Source organism: Gossypium raimondii, chromosome 1, assembly GCF_025698545.1.
Source record: "Gossypium raimondii isolate GPD5lz chromosome 1, ASM2569854v1, whole genome shotgun sequence".
Lineage (NCBI taxonomy): Eukaryota > Viridiplantae > Streptophyta > Magnoliopsida > Malvales > Malvaceae > Gossypium > Gossypium raimondii.
In genome coordinates, this window is record NC_068565.1 from 17,255,779 (window position 1) to 17,278,539 (window position 22,761).

Here is a 22,761-nt window from a genome sequence, read left to right on the forward strand (position 1 = left end):
AGCAAAAGGGGGATAGTAGGTGTATTCCTTGGAAAAATTTGAAAGACCTCATCTTAACGCACCCAGACGCGAGGAAGAGGGTAGATGTCTTTGCTTTAAGTATATATGGTTTGATTGTGTTTCCTAAGACTTTGAGATATGTGGACGAGGCGGTCACTGACTTATTTGACCAGCTTGATAAGAGAGTTACACCAGTCCCAGTGATTTTGGCAGAAACCTTCAGGTCATTGAATGCATGCCGGAGAGTGGGAGAGCGTAGGTTTATTGGATGTGCACAGCTTCTACTTGCTTGGTTCCACAGTCACTTTTGGAAGGATGATAGGGTTTCATATCGGGTCTTCTCTGAAAGTTATTCACCATTAAAGGAGATAGTGGCTACGCCTAGGAGAGATGACATCTTGGAGGAGAAATGAATGGCAATTTTTTAGAATTTGCAAGAGGAGGATATCGAGTGGAGAGCTCCATGGTTGCTTCCAGATGAGGTCCTATATCGGTGTGGGGGTTTTGACTGGGTTCCTTTGCTTGGAATTTGGGGAGCTGTTGATTATGCTCCATTGTTAGTGTTGAGGTAATACAGGTCAAGACAGTTTGTGCCTACAACTCATGGACTGGCTGAGTGTGAATTCTCGTATAAAGATAATGGTTACAAAAAGAAAGCTCGTGATATGGCCAATGCGTGGAATTAAACTCGCCGAATGAAGAGATTAGTTGTGGGTCCAATGACAACTCCCGAGTACAGCGAATGGTGGGTTAAGAGGATCAACGATAACATTCCTGGGCCGAGTCTGGAAAATAGTCAGTCGATAGAAGAGCATTTGCGTCTCGTCCCCACTGAGCTAGAGATCATAAAACAGGACTTTGAAAGGAAGAATGCAGAATTAGAGAAGAAAATATAGCAAATGGAGGAAGAGAAAGTGAATTTGAGACTGAATGTGGATGTTCAGAAACTCGAGGCTGATAAACTAAGAAAGGGGAAGAATAAGGCCGAAGAAGAGCTAGATAGCTTGAAGACAGATTACAAGAAGCTGCATCTGTCCATGAGAACTGCCGGGCTTGGAAAGACTTCAGAGCAGTGGCGTAAAAAAATTCGAGAGGAAAGAAATAAGTCAGACAGGTGGGAAAGGAAATTTCGAGAGGTACAAGCACAAAATGAAGCCTTGGAGAAGAGCTTGTCAGAGAGTCAAAAGGAAAAAGGAGAACTAAAAGACAGAGTAATTGAGTTAGAAGGGTCTCTTCATCAACATAGAAGTCAAAATTCTGTATTAGAGCTAAAAGCAAGTCTGAGCAAGATCGAAGAGATGAAGGGTAAAATATAAGAGTTAGAAACAGCATTGCGGAGGTGTGAGGTTCAAATTGAGCATCTAGAGGCAAAAGAAGGTCATCAGAATGAGCAACTTCATTATTTCCAGGATCAAGTCAGGAGTAGAGATCACGTTATGGGAGAAGCTGTGATGTAGATTCAAGAAGTGGCAGATCACTTGAAAACTTTGGCAGTGCAGGCCGACATGTTGAGCGTGAAGTACGAGCTAGAGTAAGATCGAGGACAAGAGTTAGCATCGTTGCTTAAAAAGATCAAGGTCTTAAGTATTAGGGAAAAGCCATATTTGTAGCCTATTCTATGTAAAGAGATTTATTTTCTAATAAAGTTTTTCTGAAAGTAATTGAAATTAGAATTAACGCCTTTTCTGCATTGCATTTTCATACATCGCATTGCATGCATTAAAAATTATTAAAGGGTTCTGATTAATCAAAATCATTCCTCAATTAACCTAGAATCTAACCAGCCAACTCAGCACCATTACGGTACACGAGCGAAATGAAGAAGTATGGATCAAAGATTAGAAAAGCTTGAGCAATTCCAGAAGGAAACGCAGGATCAGCTTCAGCAGCAAATAAAGGAACATCTCGAGAAGATTCAACAAAGTTTGATAGATAAAATGGTAGAATCTCAAGGAAGCATGATGACACAGTTAACGAGGTTGTTGACTGAAGGGAAAGATAAGGGAAAGAGTCCTGTAACCAATATTGAAGAGGAAGGTGAGGATGGACTCCAGTATCCTCCAGGCTTTACTCCTTTACATGCACAGCCTCAAGTTGAAGTATACCCGCGTAAATCTTCTGTTACAATTAGGCCTCAACAATTTCAGACCGATGCTTCGAGGTCAATGAATTTCCAGGTCGGATCAGGCTCTAGTCCTGAGGACAATCCTACCAATCCTATTGTTCCTGATTTCGAGAAAGCAGTTGAAAAAGATAAAATGAAAGAGGTATTACCAAAGTAATTTGAAGAAAGATGGAAGTGGATTGAGGAGAAATTCAAAGCAATGGAAACTACTAAGAGATGTTAGGGGATTGATGCTAAGGATTTAAGTTTGGTACCGGATTTGGTGCTTCCTTACAAGTTTAAAATGCCAGATTTTGAGAAGTATAATGGGACTACTTGCCCTGAGGCCCACATTACTATGTTTTGTAGGTGAATGACTGGGTATGTCAATAATGACCAGTTATTGATACACTGTTTTCAAGATAGCCTCACGGGGGCAGTGTCTAAATGGTATAATCAATTAAGTCGTGCTAGGATTAGCTCTTGGAGGGATTTAGCACAGGCTTTTATGAAACAGTACAGTCATGTAGCGGAAATGGTTCCTGATAGGATTACCTTGCAGAACATGGAGAAAAAGTCGAATGAAGGTTTTAGATAGTACGCTCAGAGGTGGAGGGAGGTGGCAGTGCAGGTCCAACCACCGCTCCTTGAAAGAGAAATGACGATGCTCTTTGTAAATATGCTGAAGGCCCCCTTCATCACACATATGTTAGGCAGTGCCACGAAAAATTTTGCTGACATAGTCATGAGTGGTGAGATGATTGAAAGTTCTATAAAGAGCGAGAATATTGATGTTGGAGAGAACAACATAAGGTAAAACTCAAAGAAAAAAGAAAGCGAGGTGAACAACGTGAATACATATAATAAGTCAATTACGGTGAATCACAAGAAGATAGTGGCAGGTCAACAGGGTTCATCAAAACAGGAATCTGGTGTGAGGCCAAATACTGAGAGGCCTCAGTTCACACCCATCCCTATGTCATACAAAGAGTTGTATCAGAATTTATTTAACGCGCACGTTGTTGCCCCATTTTATTTGACTCCTTTACGGCCTCCATATCCTAAATGGTATGACTCGAATACACAATGCGATTACCATGCAGGAGTTACGGGGCATTCCATAGAGTATTGTACTGCTTTTAAAAAGCTTGTTGAGAAGCTCATTAAGATGGGCATTGTCAAGGTGGATGATTCATCAGGTACGGAAAATCCATTACCCAATTATACTGATGCTAGGGTAAACATGGTGGGTGAAGGTACGGGGAAGAAGGTCAAGGAGAATATTGCTGAGGTAAAGATCCCTTTGAAGAGGGTTTGGAAAGAAATGGTAGGAAGAGGGTTAATTGTTTCGGATTTGGTGGGGGGTGGCAATACCCAAAATTATTGTGAGTTCCATCATGAGGTGGGACACGAAATTTAGGGATGTGGGAAATTCATGGCTCTGGTTCAGAGCATGATGGATAATGGAGAAATAGAGTTTTTTAAAGAGGAAGAAAGAAAAGGAAGTATATGCGCATCAGAGTCGGAGACGAGGATTCCGAAAGTTAATCATCCTGTCATTATCATCTCGCGCCCTAGGGTTACTGAAGTCAGGGCACAGGTGACACCAAAGATTGTCATTCAGAAGCTGACGAAGTTTTCGTATAAGGATAGCAAGAAGATCCCCTAGAATTATGAGTACGAGGTAACAGTTTTGGGAAAGGAAGCTTCAGTCAGTGTTGCGAAAGAAAACCAAAAGACAGGTTTTTGTATGAATACTAAGAAGCATGGTGGTTGGATAAATTCCCAAATAGAATTGGTAGAGGGAATAGTCTTTGCAGTAGAGCAAAAGGAAGAGAAGAGGGTTGACTTAAGGCCATTGATTAATGAGCCAATAAAGGAAGAAGAGGCCACTGAATTCTTAAAATTTCTGAAGCACAGTGAGTATAGCGTAGTAGAGCAGCTGCATAAGCAACCAACTCGTATATCTGTGTTGGCTTTGCTCATGAATTCAAAGGTACATCGAAATGCACTGATAATTTTATCTTCTTCAATGATGACAAAATACCTGCGGGAGGTATGGGGTCCACTAAAGCTTTGCACATTACTATTTGGTGTAAAGGGTACATGCTACCAGGAGTTTTGATTGATAATGGATTCGCATTGAATGTACTTCCCTTATCTACTCTCAACAGGCTACCTGTGGATAGCTCACATATGAAAACGTGCCAAAATGTGGTAAGGGCGTTTGATGGAACGGAAATGAAGGTTTTGGGAAGAATTGAGATACCATTGTTGATTGGCCCAAATACTTATGAAGTAGATTTCATTGGATATCAAGCCTTCATATAACTGTTTATTGGGGAGACCTTGGATACATTCGACAGGGGCTGTGGCTTCATCGCTGCATCAGAAGTTAAAATTAGTGTTAGAAGGACGGTTAGTGACAATAAATGCTGAAGAAGGTATTATTGCGTCAATAACCAACAATACACCATACGTGGAGACGGATGAGGAGGCGGTGGAGTGTTCTTTCTGGACTTTAGAATTCATAAAGTCAACATTTATTGCTGTGGGGAATAGAATTCCAGTACCGAAGATATCCAGGACTACAAGAATGAGACTTCAATTAATGGTGGGAAAAGGAGCTGTACCGGGAAAAGGATTGGGAAGATATTTGGACGGAGGAGTTGAAGCACCAGTGATGAAAGAAAAGTTTAATCATTTTGGTCTGGGCTATAGACCAGATGTAAAACAAAGAAGAAAGGAAATGGAGAAAAGATAGGAGAGAAGAACGGCATGCCTGAGTGGAAATAAAGTTAGGTGGGAGCCTATGGCTTTTCCTCACATATCCAAGACCTTCGTATCAGGAGGGTTTATTCATTCGGAACGAAGAGTGCTTGAAGTGGAAGGTGTTGAAGAAATGCTGGGAGATGTTCACATCAATGCCCTAGACACAGGTGAAAGAGAGACCTTGCTAGAGATTCGCCCTTACGAGCCTGGAAGTGATCTAAACAATTGGACTGTGGAAGAGATTCCTATAGTTTTTAGAGCTTGTTCAGAGTAAATATGCAAAACATCGTTGTTGTTTTTACTTAAGATATATAGGAATGTCTTTATGGATTATGCATATGTTGAACGTTATAATAAATACACTTTTTCATATGCATTTTTTGAGCCAGTATTCTTTCATTCTTTTTCGAGTAATTATTCTTTTATTCTTTTTCTACATCATTCTTTTATTCATTTCATAATCATATTTTGTTCATAAATTCATACATTCTTTGTATATTCTTTGGAACTTATCATAGGTCCCCGGATATCAATGATATGAATGACACTGTTTCGGACTCAGAATCACCTTTTGAACAAGACATGTGTTTAAAGGGATCACAGGATTTTGAAGATGACATAGACTGTGATGTATCTCCGGACTTATTGAGAATGGTAGAATAGAAAGATAAGCAAATATTACCTCATAAAGAATCATTGGAGATTGTGAGTCTAGAGGAGGGAAAAGAGGTAAAGATTGGAACTGACATTTCCGTCAAGACAAGGCAAGACCTCATTGAATTACTCCGTGAATTCAAAGATGTCTTTGCGTGGTCATATCAGGATATGCTTGGGTTAAGCACTGATATTGTGGTACACTGTCTTCCTATAAAAGAGGATTGCAAGTCAGTTCAGCAGAAGCTCAGAAGAATGAGGCCTGACATTGTGCTAAAGATAAAAGAAGAAGTCAAGAAACAGTTTGATGCTGGGCTCCTACAAGAGGTCAAGTATTCAGAATGGGTAGCTAATGTTGTCCCTGTCCCAAAAAAAGATGGGAAGGTGCGAATGTGTGTGGATTACAGGGATTTGAACAGGGCCAGTCCAAAAGATAATTTTCCGTTGCCTCACATTAATACTTTGGTAGATAATACTGCAGGCTATTCATTGTTTTCTTTCATGGACGGTTTTTCTGGATACAATCAAATAAAGATGCATCCAGAAGATATGAGAAAGACCACATTTATCACTTTGTGGGGAACGTTCTGTTATAAAGTGATGCCCTTTGGATTAAAGAATGCGAAGGCAACTTATCAAAGAGCTATGGTAACTTTGTTTCATGACATGATGCATAAGGAGATTGAGGTTTATGTTGACGATATGATTGCAAAATCCAAAAAGAAAGAGGAGCATGTTCAAGTTCTGCGGAAATTATTTTTGAGACTAAGGAATTTCCAGCTCAAGCTTAATCCAACAAAGTGCACCTTCGGGGCTAGATCAAGGAAGTTGTTGGGCTTCATAGTTAGTGGGAAAGGGATTGAAGTTGACCCAGACAAAGTTAGGGCAATACAAGATTTACCTCCACCACACACTTGGAAAAAAGTACGGGGTTTTTTGGGGAGACTGAATTACATTTCTCGGTTTATTTCACAATTAACTGAGAAATACGATCCCATATTCTGTCTTCTAAAGAAGCATAATCCGGCCGTATGGGATGAAGAATGTCAGAAGGCTTTTGACAAAATAAAACAATATTTGTCTGAACCTCCAGTGCTATCACCACCTAGTTTGGATAGGCCATTAATACTATATTTAACAGTGTTTGACAATTCCATGGGGTGCATGTTAGGCCAACATGATGAGACAGGGAGAAAAGAAAGGGCAATATACTATCTCAGTAAGAAATTCACTGATTGTGAAGCGAGATATTCAGCTATTGAGAAGTTGTGTTGTGCTTTGGTTTGGACAACTCGAAGATTACCGCAATATATGCTGTATCATACGACATTGCTAATTTCAAATTTAGACCCTTTAAAGTATATGATGGAGTTGACTGCTTTGAATGGGAGAATGGCTAGATGGCATATCTTGCTTTCTGAATTTGACATAGCATATGTAAGTCAGAAGGCTGTGAAAGGGAGCGCAATAGCTGACTTTTTAGCTAGCAGAGCTTTGGTGGATTATGAGCCTTTGAACTTTGATTTCCCAAATGAGAATTTGATGTGTGTGGCAACCACTGAAGAAAATTCCCAAATGGATCAGGTGTGGAAGTTAAATTTTGATGGAGCCGCAAATGCTGTGGGGAATGGAATTGGGGCAATCTTAGTATCTCCAAGTGGAGATCACTATCCTATTGCTAGCAAATTAGATTTTGATTGTACGAACAATATGACAGAATATGAAGCGTGCATTATGGGTATTCGTGTAGCCATCGAACGTAAAATTAAAGTGTTAGAAGTATATGGGGATTCCCCATTGGTGATATACCAACTCAAAGGAGAAGGGAGACAAGAGACCCTAAACTGATCAATTATTGAAAGATAGTTCTTGAATTAATGGATGAGTTTGATGACATTACTTTTTGTTATCTTCCACGAGATGAGAATCAGATGGCTGATGCGCTGGCTACCTTAGCCTCCATAATCAGAGTGAATAGGTTAGAGGACGTGAAGCCTATTCAGATGAGTATTTCTGAAACCCCGGCTCATTATTATAATATTGAGGAAGAGGAAAAAGATGACCATCCTTGGTATTTGGATATATTGCGATATGTGAAAAATTGTGAGTATCCAGATCAGGCAACGGAGAATGATAGGAAAGCATTGAGAAGATTGGCAATTGGCTATGTCCTAGATGGAGAGAACCTATACAAAAAATGGAAGGATCAAGTACTGCGAAGATGTGTGGACGCAGTGGAAGTTAGAAAAATTCTAGAAAAAGTCCATGATGGTATTTGTGGAACGCATGCAAATGGTTTCACAATGGCCAAGCAGGTCATGAGATTTGGGTATTATTGGTCTACTATGGAAAGAGATTGCATCAACTATGCTAAAAAGTGCCATAAATGCCAAATTTATGGCGATAAAATGCATGCACCTCCTTCACTTCTTCATGTTATGACTTCTTCATGGCCTTTCTCTATGTGGGGTATGAACGTCATTGGGCCAATATCGCCAAAAGCTTCTAATGGGCATCGCTTCATTTTTGTGGTTATTGACTACTTTACCAAGTGGGTAGAAGCTGCTTCATATGCAAATGTCACAAAGTCAGCAGTTAGCAGGTTCTTAAAGAAGGAAATCATATGTCGATATGGAATGCCTGAGAGGATCATATCTGATAATGCGCTGAATTTGAACAATAGTGCAATAGCGGAGGTCTGCAGTCAATTCGGGATCAGGCATCATAACTCGTCGCCATACCGCCCAAAGATGAATGGTGTAGTAGAAGCAGCCAATAAGAATATCAAAAAAATTGTGGGAAAGATGACTGAGACTTACAAGGATTGGCATGAGAAATTACTATTCGCTCTCTTTGCTTATAGAACGTCTGTCAGGACTTCGACTGGGGCAATGCCTTTCTCTTTGGTTTATGGGATGGAAGCAGTCTTACCTATTGAGATAGAAATCCTTCTCTCCGGGTATTATCTGAATTGAAATTGGATGAGGCAGAATGGGTTCAATCTCGTTACGATCAATTGAACTTAATAGAAGGGAAAAAGCTAAAGGCTGTTCAGCATGGTCAAATGTATCAAAAGCGGATGATGCGGGCCTACAACAAAAAGGTTCGTCCTAGAGAATTTAATGAAGGGGAGCTGGTGTTGAAAAAGATCATTCCTATACAAAAGGATTTTAGAGGAAAATGGATGCCAAGGTCCATATGTTGTAAAGAAAGCCTTTTTAGGGGGAGCTTTGATCTTGAATGAGATGGATGACAAAGATTTGCCAAACCCTATAAACTCAGATTCAGTTAAGAAATATTTTTCTTAAAAAAAAACGCATGGAGAGGCCAAGGTGAAAACCCGCAAAGGGCGCCTTGAGACCAAAGGGGATTTGAGTTGAAAACCTGAAAAAGGGCAGCTCAAATGTTGAACAAGTGAGGCATCTAGTGATCTTGCAATGATTGAATTAGTGGGAAATAGGACGCAACATCTTGAGGCATCATCAGAGTACTGTAGATCTTCTAAGCACTGTCGAACTCAGAATGGTCTTCAGATAGTTTGTGCAGAGAAGTTCAAACTGCGATATCTGAGGCGCCTAGTCTTCTCAGTATTTATATCTTGGAATACCTTATTCTTTTTCAAGATTTGTGTTTCTAATCCATTTTTTTATTCTTAGTGTTCTTTATGATTTATTTATCTTGAGTTTTATTATCAATGAATTTCATCTTGTCAATTTCGATAGTTTTATTCAAACATTTTTTCATTGAAATAATGGGATAATAATACTTTTATAAGCGAAATTTTGCATATTATTCTAGAAGTTTCTAAATAATACGGGAACCTGAAATAGGACTATTGTTTAGAACACACCAGGTTTAAAGGTTGAAATATCTGGGAAGGAAAAGTCTAAGTTGAGACCATCCTTTTAGATTTTGTTATCAAAATATTGATTGAACAAAATGGCAAGTTATGCGATAGCCAACATGTAGGTTGGTGATGAGGTTTAAATGAACAGGTAAGTGATTATCACCGAGCAATAGAAAGGGGTTTCCTTGGAGAAGAGGATCCTTCATTTGTGGATAAACATTTGGTATGACACCCTGGGAATGGGGTAAAAGACCAAAGAGCTTCACATTCTGGATTCTTGAATTCTGATAGGAGATGATTGAAAAAGCCCGATTTTTCTACCCTTGGGTCACAATTGGAGAATGATGGTACAAATTTTGCGTCCCAGTGGATTGAACTTTGAAGTTTACAGCGGGGCAACTGGATTAAGTGCTTTTGGAGATGCTAGCTAAGTAAGAAGGCGTTGTAGCACGTCAGCGATAAAGCCTTAATAAACTTTGAGTAATGATTACCTAAGCATTAAGGAGGGATCATTCTTGAAATAATATTCTACATTCATTCAAATGTCATTCATACACGTCTAGTTAGGAGCATTTGAATTCATTCTGATCATGACATCCTAATCACTAGGCGTAATTAGGTTCATAAATTGAATTGTACAGGTCATATTCCTCAGAGAACAGATCGAAGAAAGTAATCCTATCTCCCTGAAGTTGCAGTGGAGCGGATTAAAATTAGATCTCACCTCTCTGAAGTTGCAGAGAGCATGTCGCATCCAGTCTTATCTCCCTGAAGATGCAGCGGAGTAGACAGAAGAAAGTAATCTTATCCCCCTAAAGTTGTAGTGGAGCGGATTAAAATCAGATCTCACCTCTCTGAAGTTGCAGAGAGCATATCGCATCCAGTCTTATCTCCCTGAAGTTGCAGTAGAGCAGACAGGAGAAATCAATCCTATCTCCCTGAAGTTGCAGTGGAGCGGATTAAAATCACAGATCTTGTCTCTTTAAAGTTGTAGTAGAACAGATGACATCAGACTTATCCTTAAAGTTGCAGCAGAATAAGTCGAAGCTACAGGTCTTATCTCTCTGAGGTTGTAGTGGAGCAGACTAAAGATAGCAAATTTTTGTTCTTTTGAGAAGGTACAAGGTACAAGTCCTATCTCCCTGATGTTGTAGTGGAGTGGATTGAAGCACCGATTCTTAAACCTCTGAAAACTCAGTAAGTTGGAATGAGGCTACTTGAAGAACGCTAAAGTCCAACATGCTCGGGCAAAATTGGCTATCTTAAAGTCTTTGCTCTGTTCTCGTTTTACGACAACAAGCAAAGAGGGGCAATTGTGATACCCAATTATTGCCCAGGGCCCAAATTAACCAATTTTAACCCAATTACATTTGGCCCAATAAGGCCCAAATCATTACAAATCCCAAACCCAAGTCTAACCTTGGCCTAACCCTAAACAGCTAGCAAAGAAAGTCAAGAACTGCAGCAACCTCACCCACGCCTCAACATCGCCCCATGTTCAGCACTTTGCGCACGTCCTCCACGACCTTCATACCTGCGAAAAATTGATCCAAACGGCAATAGATGTAAAAATAACAGAATAGATTTTTATTTATTGATTTTGATTATTATTTGGGGGGTCGAATATAAAAGGGCAATTTCAATCTGTAAAGGGGTTAGCAATATTGTATGAAAAAAATATTAAAGAAAATACGAAAATAAGGAATCAAAAAGGCAAAATTTTGAAGGTAATTGTTCTGTTCCTTTTTTTATTTGTTTTTCCTTTTTCATTGTCTTTCTTGTTTCTTAAAACAAAAGCGGAAGAGGGAAGTAGAGGAGGACTTTTCGTCGCATGCGGCGTTGAGGGATCTTCATTCCATCGTCGGAATGAGAGGAATGCAGAGCGGCAGTGGGAAAGGGAGGCTGCGGCAAAACACAAAAATGACAGAGAAAGGGAATGACCTTAGGGTTTTAAAATGGGATTTTATAAGGGTTCAAAAGGGGCCATTTGTGCGATTGGTCCTTTGCTTTTTGGGGTTGTTTAAATTAAATTTATTATTTCTTTTAAATTTTACTGCATATTTAAATATTGTTTCCATTCGGTCCTCGTTGCTGTGCAGTGTTTGGGAGGTTTGGGTAAATTTCTCTTTGGTCCTCCACTGTTAATTGTGTGTTCTAATTGGTCCATTCGCATTTTATTCTTTTCAAATTTACCCCGTTTTTTAAATTAAAGTTCAAAATTAATCCTTCATTTGTCATTTTAAGGTTTTTTTTATAAATACTGTTAGATTGTTAGTATTACTGTAATATTATTAGTATTATTTAATAATATATTAAATATTAGTATTATTATACCTATATGTATATACGCATATGTATGTTAATAAATATATGTACATATTTTAAATGGTTTTAAAATATATATACATGTCTTATATATTTTATTATTATTACTTTAGTTTTCTTAGTTTTATATGCATACGTACATATACTTATATTTTATGATTTTCATATTGTTTTTCATATTTTTTTAAATTCAAATATATATATTCTTAATATATGTATATACATACACTCTTCAAAATTATTAAGTATATTTTCTCAATTTTCTTGCATATACATATATATACGCATTTTCATAATTTATTTTACTTATTTTTATATATACCTATACATATTTTACACTTTATTTTCATAACTTTTATATACATGTTTAATATATGCATATGCATTTTAAAAATTACTTATATATCATATTTTATTTTATAATACATATACATGTATAATTTAAATTAAAATAATAATTTCATGTTATGCATTAACATAGAAAAATATATTTTGGCTTTGTCAAAGCATTAAAATCATCATATTTAAAGTTTTTTTTTAAAATATTTGGCAATCTTGGTTCTCGAGAAAGATCGTGTCTTAACTTACTGGATCGCGATTATTTTTTGACGGATTTAGAAAGCCGAGTATTTATTTTGCAATAAGTTCACATAAATTTCAAATAAAAGCTTGTTCTTGGGAATCTAAATGTCAGGTCCTAACTTACTGGTCCTGATATTTTGACTTCTTGAAATAAGAATTTCTAAAACAACAAGGAGTTATTCGGTATTTGAAATTTTGAGAAATTGTGCCCTAACTTACTGGGTTTCGATTTTCTTCATTTGATCCAAATAATCGAATATGCTTCTTAGATTTAACTGTGTGAGTTTTAAAAACAAAAGACAAACTTAATTTTGAAGATTTAAAAGTATTGTGCTCTAACTCACTAGGTGTGATACTTTATTTCTTTGAAACAAGAATGTTTTATCATTTTAATTCGTTCACGAGTTAAAACTTTTCTTTTGGAATCTTTTCAAATTTTCGACACCAAGACATTAAATAATCAATTTGGTACCGATTTTGGGCGGTACGAGATCACACCTTAATAAAGGACCGGTGGTGACTCTAATTTTTTTTTTTTAAAGTCGACAACTAAATTTTTGTTTTCAAAAAAATGGTTTCGACAAGGACCATTTTGACAAAACATGCAAAAGTTAGTAGATTAATTTGTCATTAAACCTAAAAAAAAGCATGTTAAATTTACGATCATTGGCAAAGGTTGGCAAAGAAAGCACTCACCAAACACTCCAGGCCTCAACCCATATTGAAGGCGGGTAAGGTTTGTTGTAAGAGAATGCATCACAGTAAAAGCCGTTCCATGCATTTATCTGTTTCAACATGTGATGGAAAACCAAGCCAAATGAAACTCAATAAAAACGTAAATCATTCGAAAACAAGGCAAAATGAGGAAATGGGAGAGAGTGAAACGATTACAACAGGATCTGGGGCATCATCTTCCTTGCACATTACCCATGGGACTCCCATATTAAGTCCAACAGCCGTCAAGCTTTGAACAATACAAACATTCGTCATGATTTGAACATTGAATATAAATATTGATTTATTATAATTTAGATAATGTTACTTGTTGATACAATGTACAACAAAGGAGGGGTAGGGAGGAGATTGCAGTTAAGGGTGTTCAATCGGTTAACCGACTCGAACTACCATTAACCGAATTAATCGACCCTTTTAAACTCTTAACCGTTAACCGAACCAAAATTTTTTCAAAAAAAATTAACCGAACCGAACTTTTTCAGTTAATTCGGTTGGTTAACCGAATTAACCAAAATTTATATGTTTTTTTTGTTAAAAGAAGTATAAAACATATAAAAAATTAACCGAATTAATCGACCGATTAATTTATACTTCCAAAAAATTAACCGAACCGACCAACCCCCAACCGAATACTTATATATTATAATATTATTTATTAAGTTCAATTAACCGACCGATTTCGAACCGAATTAACAGTTAACCGAACTTCCAAAAAATTATTAGCCGACCGATTAACCAAATTCGATCGGTTAACCGAATTAATTCGGTTTTACCCAAAATTTGCACACCCCTAATTGCAGTGGAGCAGTGGAGGTTGGTTCACCTAAATAGGCTGAGAGCTGGAACAAGGATGAAAGAACTGACTAATTAAGAAGACAATTGCACAGAATAACTTTAGGGTACTAAAAGATTGATCCCTTCTTCATTGTTTAACGGGGTATTTATAAGAGAGGTCCTTTTGTCCATTGGTATGATGTGGCAAGATAAGCATTCAACCCCGCCCAATACGTAAAGGATATTCATGGACGTATATCATGAGACCTTATTGATACGAGGTTGTTGCGCCAAAATGGATTCCTAGTCACATTAGGAGGAAGTTTAGAGTGTTCATACCTAAACAACGGGTGGATGGTTTCCTATGAGAGGAACAAGTAGTCTTACCCAAAGATGTTAAAGGGCTGGTGACCTGTCGAGGCGTTACTTTAGATGGAGTGAACGAGAAGGTTAACGATTCATCTGGTGCTGACACGTGTCTGAGTGTTGAAGGGGTATAATATTACTAATAATTTTTATAGGTTATTTATTTTATATATTATTAAATTAATTTGTTTTAATATTAAAATTATGAGTAAACTACACAGATAGTCACCCAACTATAAAAAAGTTTCAGTTTAGACACCTAAAATAAAAAGTTTACAATTTAAGCACCCACGTTACATAATTCAGTTATTTTGGTCACTCCGGTTAAAATCACAAACGACAAGCTATGTGACAGTTAAAAAAAATCTGTATAACAAGAAATTTAGCCTTCAATTTTTACATATTATATCAATTTATTCATAAGTTTAAAAATTAATCCTCTAAATTTACAAATGATCTCAATTTGATCCTAATTCTAAAAAAAATAAAGAGATATATAAAAATAAATAAATATTCCAAAAGAATAATTTTTATACAAATGACAATGCTACGTCCACGTTAGCAAAAAAAAAAATCAAAACTTTTAAAAAGTAAAAATTAAAAAGAATATTTATTTATTTTATTGAAATATACATCCAAATTCATTCAAGATGGTTTTTCTAAATTATATAGTTTAAAAATATTAAAATTTAATTTTCTTTAAAAGATTGATGTTTATTGGTGTTTTAATTTTATTGGTACCTTTTATTATGTATAAATTTTTTATAAAATAAATAAAAACAATTTAATTTTAGTAATTGTACATGTAAATTTTTTAATGTATGAATATATCCAATTAAAAAATATATCAGTTATTTTATTACATGTGTAGCCTAAAATGTGTATATATTATTTTATAGCCTAAAAATTTTAAATAATTGAACATATTCATACATTAAAAGAAACTTTACATACTATTAATAAAAATAAAATTATTTATATTTATTATATAAAATATTTTATTTTTATACATCCTAAAAGGTACAAATAGAATTAAAACATTGATACACATCTTTTAAATAAATAAATTTTAATATTTTAAACTATATATAATTTAGAAAATTATCTTGAATGAATATGGACAACTGTATCTCCAGATTCATTTTGAACTTAGCTTTTAAATCGTTTTTTTATTTTTAAATTTATTTATTATTTTTATAAATTTTAATATTTTTTACAAATTTATAACATTTTATAAAATTTAAAAATTTAAAATTTAAATTTTAAAAGAAATTAAATTTTGAAATGAATGGACCTGGACAACCATATGTCCAGGTTCATTTCAGTAAAAAGAATTTAAATATTCCTTTTATATTTTTATTTTTCAAAAAAAATGAATTTTTTTATTTTTGTTGACATGGCAGTTGGCGTTGGACTACCACATCAGCAACTGTCGTTGACATGGAGCATCACATTAGCAATGTTAATAATCACATCAACGTTATAATGGTCAACGTTAATTAAAGGGTCTATTTGGCCAATTTTGTTAGTTCAAATGATCAATTGGGTGCAAAAAGGTCGTAAGGGCTTAATTAATTTTTTAAAAACCATCAAGCCTTTTTTTAATTAATTAATAATTACACATGATAATTTTTTATTCTAGCGAATAGCGTATTCTTAGATATGCCACATAGGAATGTTTCCTTATATTGAACATCAAATTGTTATAGTATATATATATATATAAATGATTAGTTCAACTCATCATTTTTGCTAAGTATACATGTCCAATGCATATTTGAACATGAATATAAAGATATCAATATTCAAAAACTTTAAGATATATAAGAAAACAAAAAGAAAAGTAAAATATACTCATGTTTGATACATATGCATATTTAACACTTCTACTCAAGTTCAAGTTCAAATAACCTGGTAGATAGATATTTAGACCAAAGCATCCATTGGCATCTTCGGCTCTTAACATGCTTCCATGTCTTCTCTTTTTGAAAGCCAAATCCTAGCTAAAACTAGAAATCAACCATAAAAACCAAATATAAGAATCTCACACCTGAAAGAGGATGATGGGGACCTTGTGGTTCCAGGAACCATGGAATTAAATAAAACTACATTTTTTTATCAAAGCATTTACTCTTAAACAAGGTAAAAAGATTTTAAGTTTACCCAAAATTCCACTCTATACAAACATAAGGTCCAATGTGAAGATGACCATATAATCCCACTTTTTTGCACTGTCTTAATAAAACATACCAAGTCACATCACTTTACGAAATTATATTACACCGTTCCAAAAATAAAATTACTCGAAGGACATAAAATGATTAAGAAAAAAACTAAAAAAAAGAAAACTCAAAAATTCAAATATTCCCAATTAAGACCTTAATATGGTACATTGCCAAGAAAAGGTTCACGTCATTCCAAAAGGCGTAAGTGTCTACGGCATCCAAGCCTTCATCTTTAGCCTTATTTATAAGATCCTTCCACATCTAAATCCAAACAAAAAAAAAACCAAAATTCAATCTTTGTTTCATTTTTTTCTAGGTAAAATAAGAAAGAGAAGTGAAAACCAAATCACCCCTGGGGTGCTTCCGTGATAATGAATGAAATCGGAGATGAGGATTCTCCTTTGTCCATTGATGAGAATAGCTTTGTTATCATAGGTAATGTTGCATTATATCAACTTAGAATTCACTAACAATGCTGCAAAGAATAAAACCAACAACTTGAAAACTGAGCTTGTTTCCATTTCCCTTCAATAAAAGAACCTGAATTGGTGAAGTTGGCAAGTGAAAGAATTGCTCCAAGAAACAATACAAACTGATTCAAAACATATTAGCGTGAGTGGAAATGCAACCAGGAAGAGAATAGGGAAGAACTTAAGAAAAATCTCTATCAATTTTATTAGTTTAGCTATAATTACTCCCAACAGGAGCCCAGTTCAATTATACAAAGATAAACTAAGGACCTCTAGTTTAGTTGTTACTAATAAAAATATCCTAAACAACTTCTCCATTAGTTATCAGTTAGCAACAGAAAATACAACTATATAATTGCTTACAACAACTTTAAGGAAAAGTCAACAGTTAATCCTATCTCATTAACATTCACCATTCTCCTCATAGCTTGTTGAATCTGTAAAAAAATTAATAAAGAATACAGAACATAAACCCATACCTGAAACACAATTAAGTTGAAGTACCTTCTTGCTGAGAAGACAGTTAGAAACTTCACCAATGATCAACTGTCGTTTTGCCACCTTTTCTTGAACTAACGACAAATCTAGTTCTATTTCTTTGAACTTTTAGTGCATAACCGGATTTGCGGACACAACAACCGCACTTGTATTGTCAACTAGATTGTTGACTTATCATCCATAGGAATACTGAGCTCGATAAGTAATGACTCAAGCTACATAACATCAACTGTGTAAATGCTAAGTTGTGATATTCAGCTTTCGTTGTTGAATAAGAAACTACTTGTTGCTTCTTCGAACACCATGAAACATGATTTTCTCCAAAGATTACACAATACCCTATACTAGAATAACGATCATCTATGTCTAACCCCCAATTTACATCAACAAAGCTTTCAATAGAGAGCCTAGATGCTAGTTTAAACATAATACCATAATCAATTGTACCCTTCAAGTACCTCAAAATTCTCTTTATTACCTTGAAATGCAAGTCAAATAGATTAGGCATAAATTGGCATATTCTATTTAATGCAAATGAAATATATGGTCTGATTATCACTACGTATTATAAAGCTCCTGTAGTGCTCTTATATTTTCTTACATCAGTAAAACATCTTCTTTAATGAAAAACAAGTTACCATTTCTTACCATTGGTGTTGGTTGACTTTTAGCTTCTTCCATCTATTGTATACACCCGACCCGATTTGAGGATTTGGATGAAAGACGCAAAAGTTGTTGCTGGAGTAACTCAAATAAACAAATCAAATAACAAACGAAGCTAAAACATACTAATCATGGAAATTAAAACATGTTATGCATGTGTAATGAACTTAAACGAACCCTTATACAATAAACTGGGGTTAAGGATAGTAAAAAACGGGGCCAGGTTACAAATCCTAGGTCAATGGAAAAATACAAAGCAATATCTCAAAACAGTCGAGACATGCCTCCCCTATATCCCAATTTTTGCTTCAAAGTTTGACGTCTTGAGGCAATGAAACCATGTCTCGAGACAAAGCTTCATGTATCACGACCCTGGGTTGAAGGATCTCTAATTTAGTTTCAATGTTTTATGCCTTGAGACAAGGACACCATATCTTAAGACCTGACACTCTATGCCTCGAGACATGCCTGGTATGTCTCTAGAGCTCTGCCAAAAAAGCAAAAAAATGTTCTTATACTCTTGGGACAAAAGAGTAGAAGTACAGAAAATAGAATTTCAAGATATGCTAATGGTCCCCTACATGCTCTTAAACATGTTCAGCATATTACCAACTCATTTCACACACAATTGGCATATGAAAACGAGTCTAAAACATAAGATCTCCGACCATATAAATCATTGCACCAAAATATCATCAGGAAAATATTTGCAACATGTAAAATATACTTAAAACATGTCTAAACCTTCACCAAAGTTCAACAAAGATATCCAAGATACCAACAACATAGCCAACACATGCCAAGTAACAAAAACATCCAAAACATCAACACTCAAAGTTTTTAGACATGAGAGTCAACTAGAGACCTAGGTACATGCCCCTTATTACAAAAGAACTCAAAGAAAAATTACAAACTCAAGACAAAAACTAGGATTTGAGTATTTAGACGCTAAGAGGAACACGAGTCAAACCCGAATGGACTCGTAATGCTTGCGCATGGAAACAAACAATCCGCATGCTAAGTATGGAATACTCAATGATGCTAACATAACCAAAAACATAGTATAACAAAATTAAGCAATATAGCCTACTAAAGTAACAGCATAATACAATCAAAAGCGGCATATAACTTCAGTATATCAATATTAACACAATTTAACAATTCCTTTAACAAGCTATCAAGAGATCGATACAAATCAATAGTTATACCACTTGTGTCATTGTTCTTTTCTCATATAGTCTAGTTAACACCAATTGATCATGTTACTCAAACTTTACAACATTATACCATAAGTCTTCATTAAAATTACAACCCAATTAACCAAATATAGATGCAAGCATGGATACATGGATTAACCCCTAACACTTCACAATGATGGTCACAAGTGCCAATTGGGCATAAAAGCTCCCATAGATGTAAAAACATTCTCCTAACACTTCACAATAATGCACACAAGTTCTAACAGGTATATATGTGCATAGGTTCCCAATGAGATGCACACAAGTGCCAAATGCTTCCTCCGATACCAAATGATAACTCTCTAATTCTCTTCCGTACCCATTCTTAGAATGCCTCGGTTTGAGCAATTCAACCCAAAACCAAATTTATCAATGCCAACAAAAAATCTAATTGTTCATAAATTTTCTTCAACACCTTAAGAATGTTTTTTTTTCTAATTAAGAAACAACCCTTTTTTAGTGGCATTTAACTCATTTACAAACTTCTCAATGTCTTCTTCATTGTCACCTATGACAATAATATCATCAAAATACACGAGCAAATACATAGCTCCTTCGGTCATATTTCTTATAAGCAAATATGCATGTGGCTTAGAATATTTCTTGTAAGACCTTTACAATTTCAAAACATCCTTTGTCATAGTTGTTGGATCTGGTGTGTTAAGAGTAGTATATTTTTTTTGTATACTTATATTTTTCGAAGAAATTGGTTTAATAAAAATATCCATAAATTAAATTAATACCCTTATATACTGTACTCAATGGTTTTGCCACACAGAGCAAAATGAAAGTAAATATTAACTTACTGGTTATCTAATGTTTAACTAATACTAAGCAGTATTACTTGGTTAGATCGTAATACGAAAAGATAACATAGATTAGTAAATGAAACTAAACAGGTCCTTAGTCTAATTGGAAATGAGCAAACTGATTGAAAGACTAATATGTCGTCTACCAAGTCTAATTGGGGAGATTTTTTATCTTGAGTATTAGAGCGAATGACTCCTAGAAGATGAAGACATAGATGTGACTAACTGGACTGACAATACATTGACTAGGACCCAAGTAGAATAGATCCTAAATTCGTTTATAGATTTATTCATTTGTTACGTTCATAATGTGACATACCTTAATCCTAAGCAGATGATGAACTATGTATGCGTGACTCGTATACTTTAATATAAGTAAAAGCTTGAGTTCAAATAGATAAGAAACTGAAAGTTGGTGCGTTGGGTATATAACTACTACAATATGTAGCATCATTTAAAATAGTGGAATTCATAACCCAAGAAATAGGTAAATGATATCCTCTTATTGGCATTACATGATAGATGAAAAGTAAACACGGTCGCAAGTCGTTTGTCTTTGTGATAAATGACTTAATTACTATTTGATAGTAATTAACTTTTCATGAAGGAAGAGGTAATGATTACCATGAGATAAAGTAAGATCATATTGGGAAAGCAGATTTATCCTAAAGAGATTAATGATATTCTATGAGAGTAACACATTCATGACAAGATCATTGGACGAGCACTGTTTGAATATCTTTTGTAATGGTAAGCAATTAGGGAGAGTTTAGTCACAATACTATAGTGGAATGACTTCATGACTCAATGAGTTTATAATTAATAGGCGAAAAGCTGGAGCTTAATTATAAATCATTTGAGCCCTAATTATATATGTCTAATCAGTCCCCCTAAGTATAGAAATGACTTAGGGATTAATTTAATTTTTTCAAATTATTATTTAATTAAATAATTGAAGTTCAAAAATAGAATTAAATTAATTAGTCACTGTGAACATATTGCATATGAGAATTAAATATATTTTCTCATAGATTCTTTTACAAAGAAATTTGTCATGACTCTAATAGTATTAAAAATTAGGTTGAGAAAAGTATTTAATTGGAAAATTAATTTATCCAATTAAAGTAATTTATAAATAAGATTTATTTTGGAAAATAGAAATACATGTATTAGGTTGGATTAAATTATAAAGTGTCAAGTTAAAGGTTCAAGAAACACATATAATTGGACTTAATACAAGAGAGACCTAAACTTCCTTATATTACATATGAGGGCAACATTCTTAGTGTACTCGTTTATTGGGAAATGTGCCCATATTGTAGTAAACATGTAACTGTTTTATATTTATTTGAACGATAAATAAATAAATAAAATTAATTTCACATTTCACTATTATATCTTTTGTATTTCTATCTTTTATATTTTGCATGCATAGCGAAATTGTGACAAACAAATATTAGCTTATTGATTGTCTAAGTTCAAACTGAAGATAAATGACATTATAAGAACATTTACTGTACGAGAAAGATAATTTTCTTCAGTTGATAGTCTGAATGAGTCCGTAATCCCGTAAAAGAATCAAAATGAACATTTGATTCAAATACTGAGAAGGATTATTATGTCGTCTACAATTCCAATTAGGGAGATGGCTAGTCTTAGCTATCAAAGCAGTTGATTCCACGAGTAGAGACATAGATGTATTCATTGGTAGAATGATACATTGGACTGGACCCAAGATGAATTAATTTTGAATCCATTTGTGAATTAATTCACTTGTGACGTTCATAGTGTGATTTACCTAAATCCTGAGTTAGTCACTGATATAAGTGGATGCTTATGCTCTAACGATGATCGAGCCCATAGCCGGTATGTTGGGTATATGACTTATGTATGACATGGCTTTACTTGAAACAGTGGAATTCATAGCTCAATTAAAGAGTTAATGACATCCTTTCATTGGCATTGTGTGGATTGATAAATATGGAATGTGGCCATGGGTTGCTCGGTCTCAAACGAACAATTTATCACAGTCATTTGTTAACAGTGATCATATTAATCGTTAAGAAGACACAATGATGACAATGAGATGAAATAAGATTGTATTGAGTGAACAAATTTAACTCAAAGGAATCAATGATATCATCTGAGGATAACACACACATAACGAGGTCATTGGACGAAGCAGATGGATGAATTGCTTTCGTAAAGAGTATACAATAAAGAGTATACAATAAAGAGTTTTCAATCATGGTACTTCTTGTGAACTGACTCCATGATTAAGTAATTGCGAATTACCGGAATGATACTTCTGGACATAATTGCAATTACTAGAGTCTAACCGTATATGTTCGATTGGTCCCATCTACTAGCTCAACAAAAGCTCGATCGGACTACATTTGAATTAGAAGAAAATTCTACGACTTTGGAAATAATTCAATTGAGTTTATTTATTTGATGTGGAATTAAATTAGGTGGTCATGAGAATTATTCAAATAGAGAATTTGATTAAAGAATTTTCTTGAAAAATTAATTTGGAAAATCTAAGTGATTTTTGGGAAAGTTAATTTTGATAAATGATAAGTGTGAAAAGTAATACATTTTAATCTAGTTCTTAATGCATTTTTGGGTGATTAATCAATGCAAAATGGTAAATTTTATGGTCCTAATCCTTTAAATTAATGTTTCTATACTTAGGAGAG

The 22,761-nt window shown here is 34.7% G+C and overlaps 1 protein-coding gene across 1 annotated transcript in view; it reads right to left on the reverse strand.

Moving 5' to 3' along the window:
• Window positions 1-22,761, reverse strand: part of LOC105786823 (beta-galactosidase 12-like) — a 37,340-nt gene that overhangs the window by 4,992 nt on the left and 9,587 nt on the right. The window contains 5 exon segments of the mRNA XM_052631178.1: window positions 12,981-13,069; window positions 13,176-13,248; window positions 16,551-16,645; window positions 16,856-16,976; window positions 17,218-17,291. Coding sequence (XP_052487138.1) covers window positions 12,981-13,069; window positions 13,176-13,248; window positions 16,551-16,645; window positions 16,856-16,976; window positions 17,218-17,291 — 452 coding nt within the window.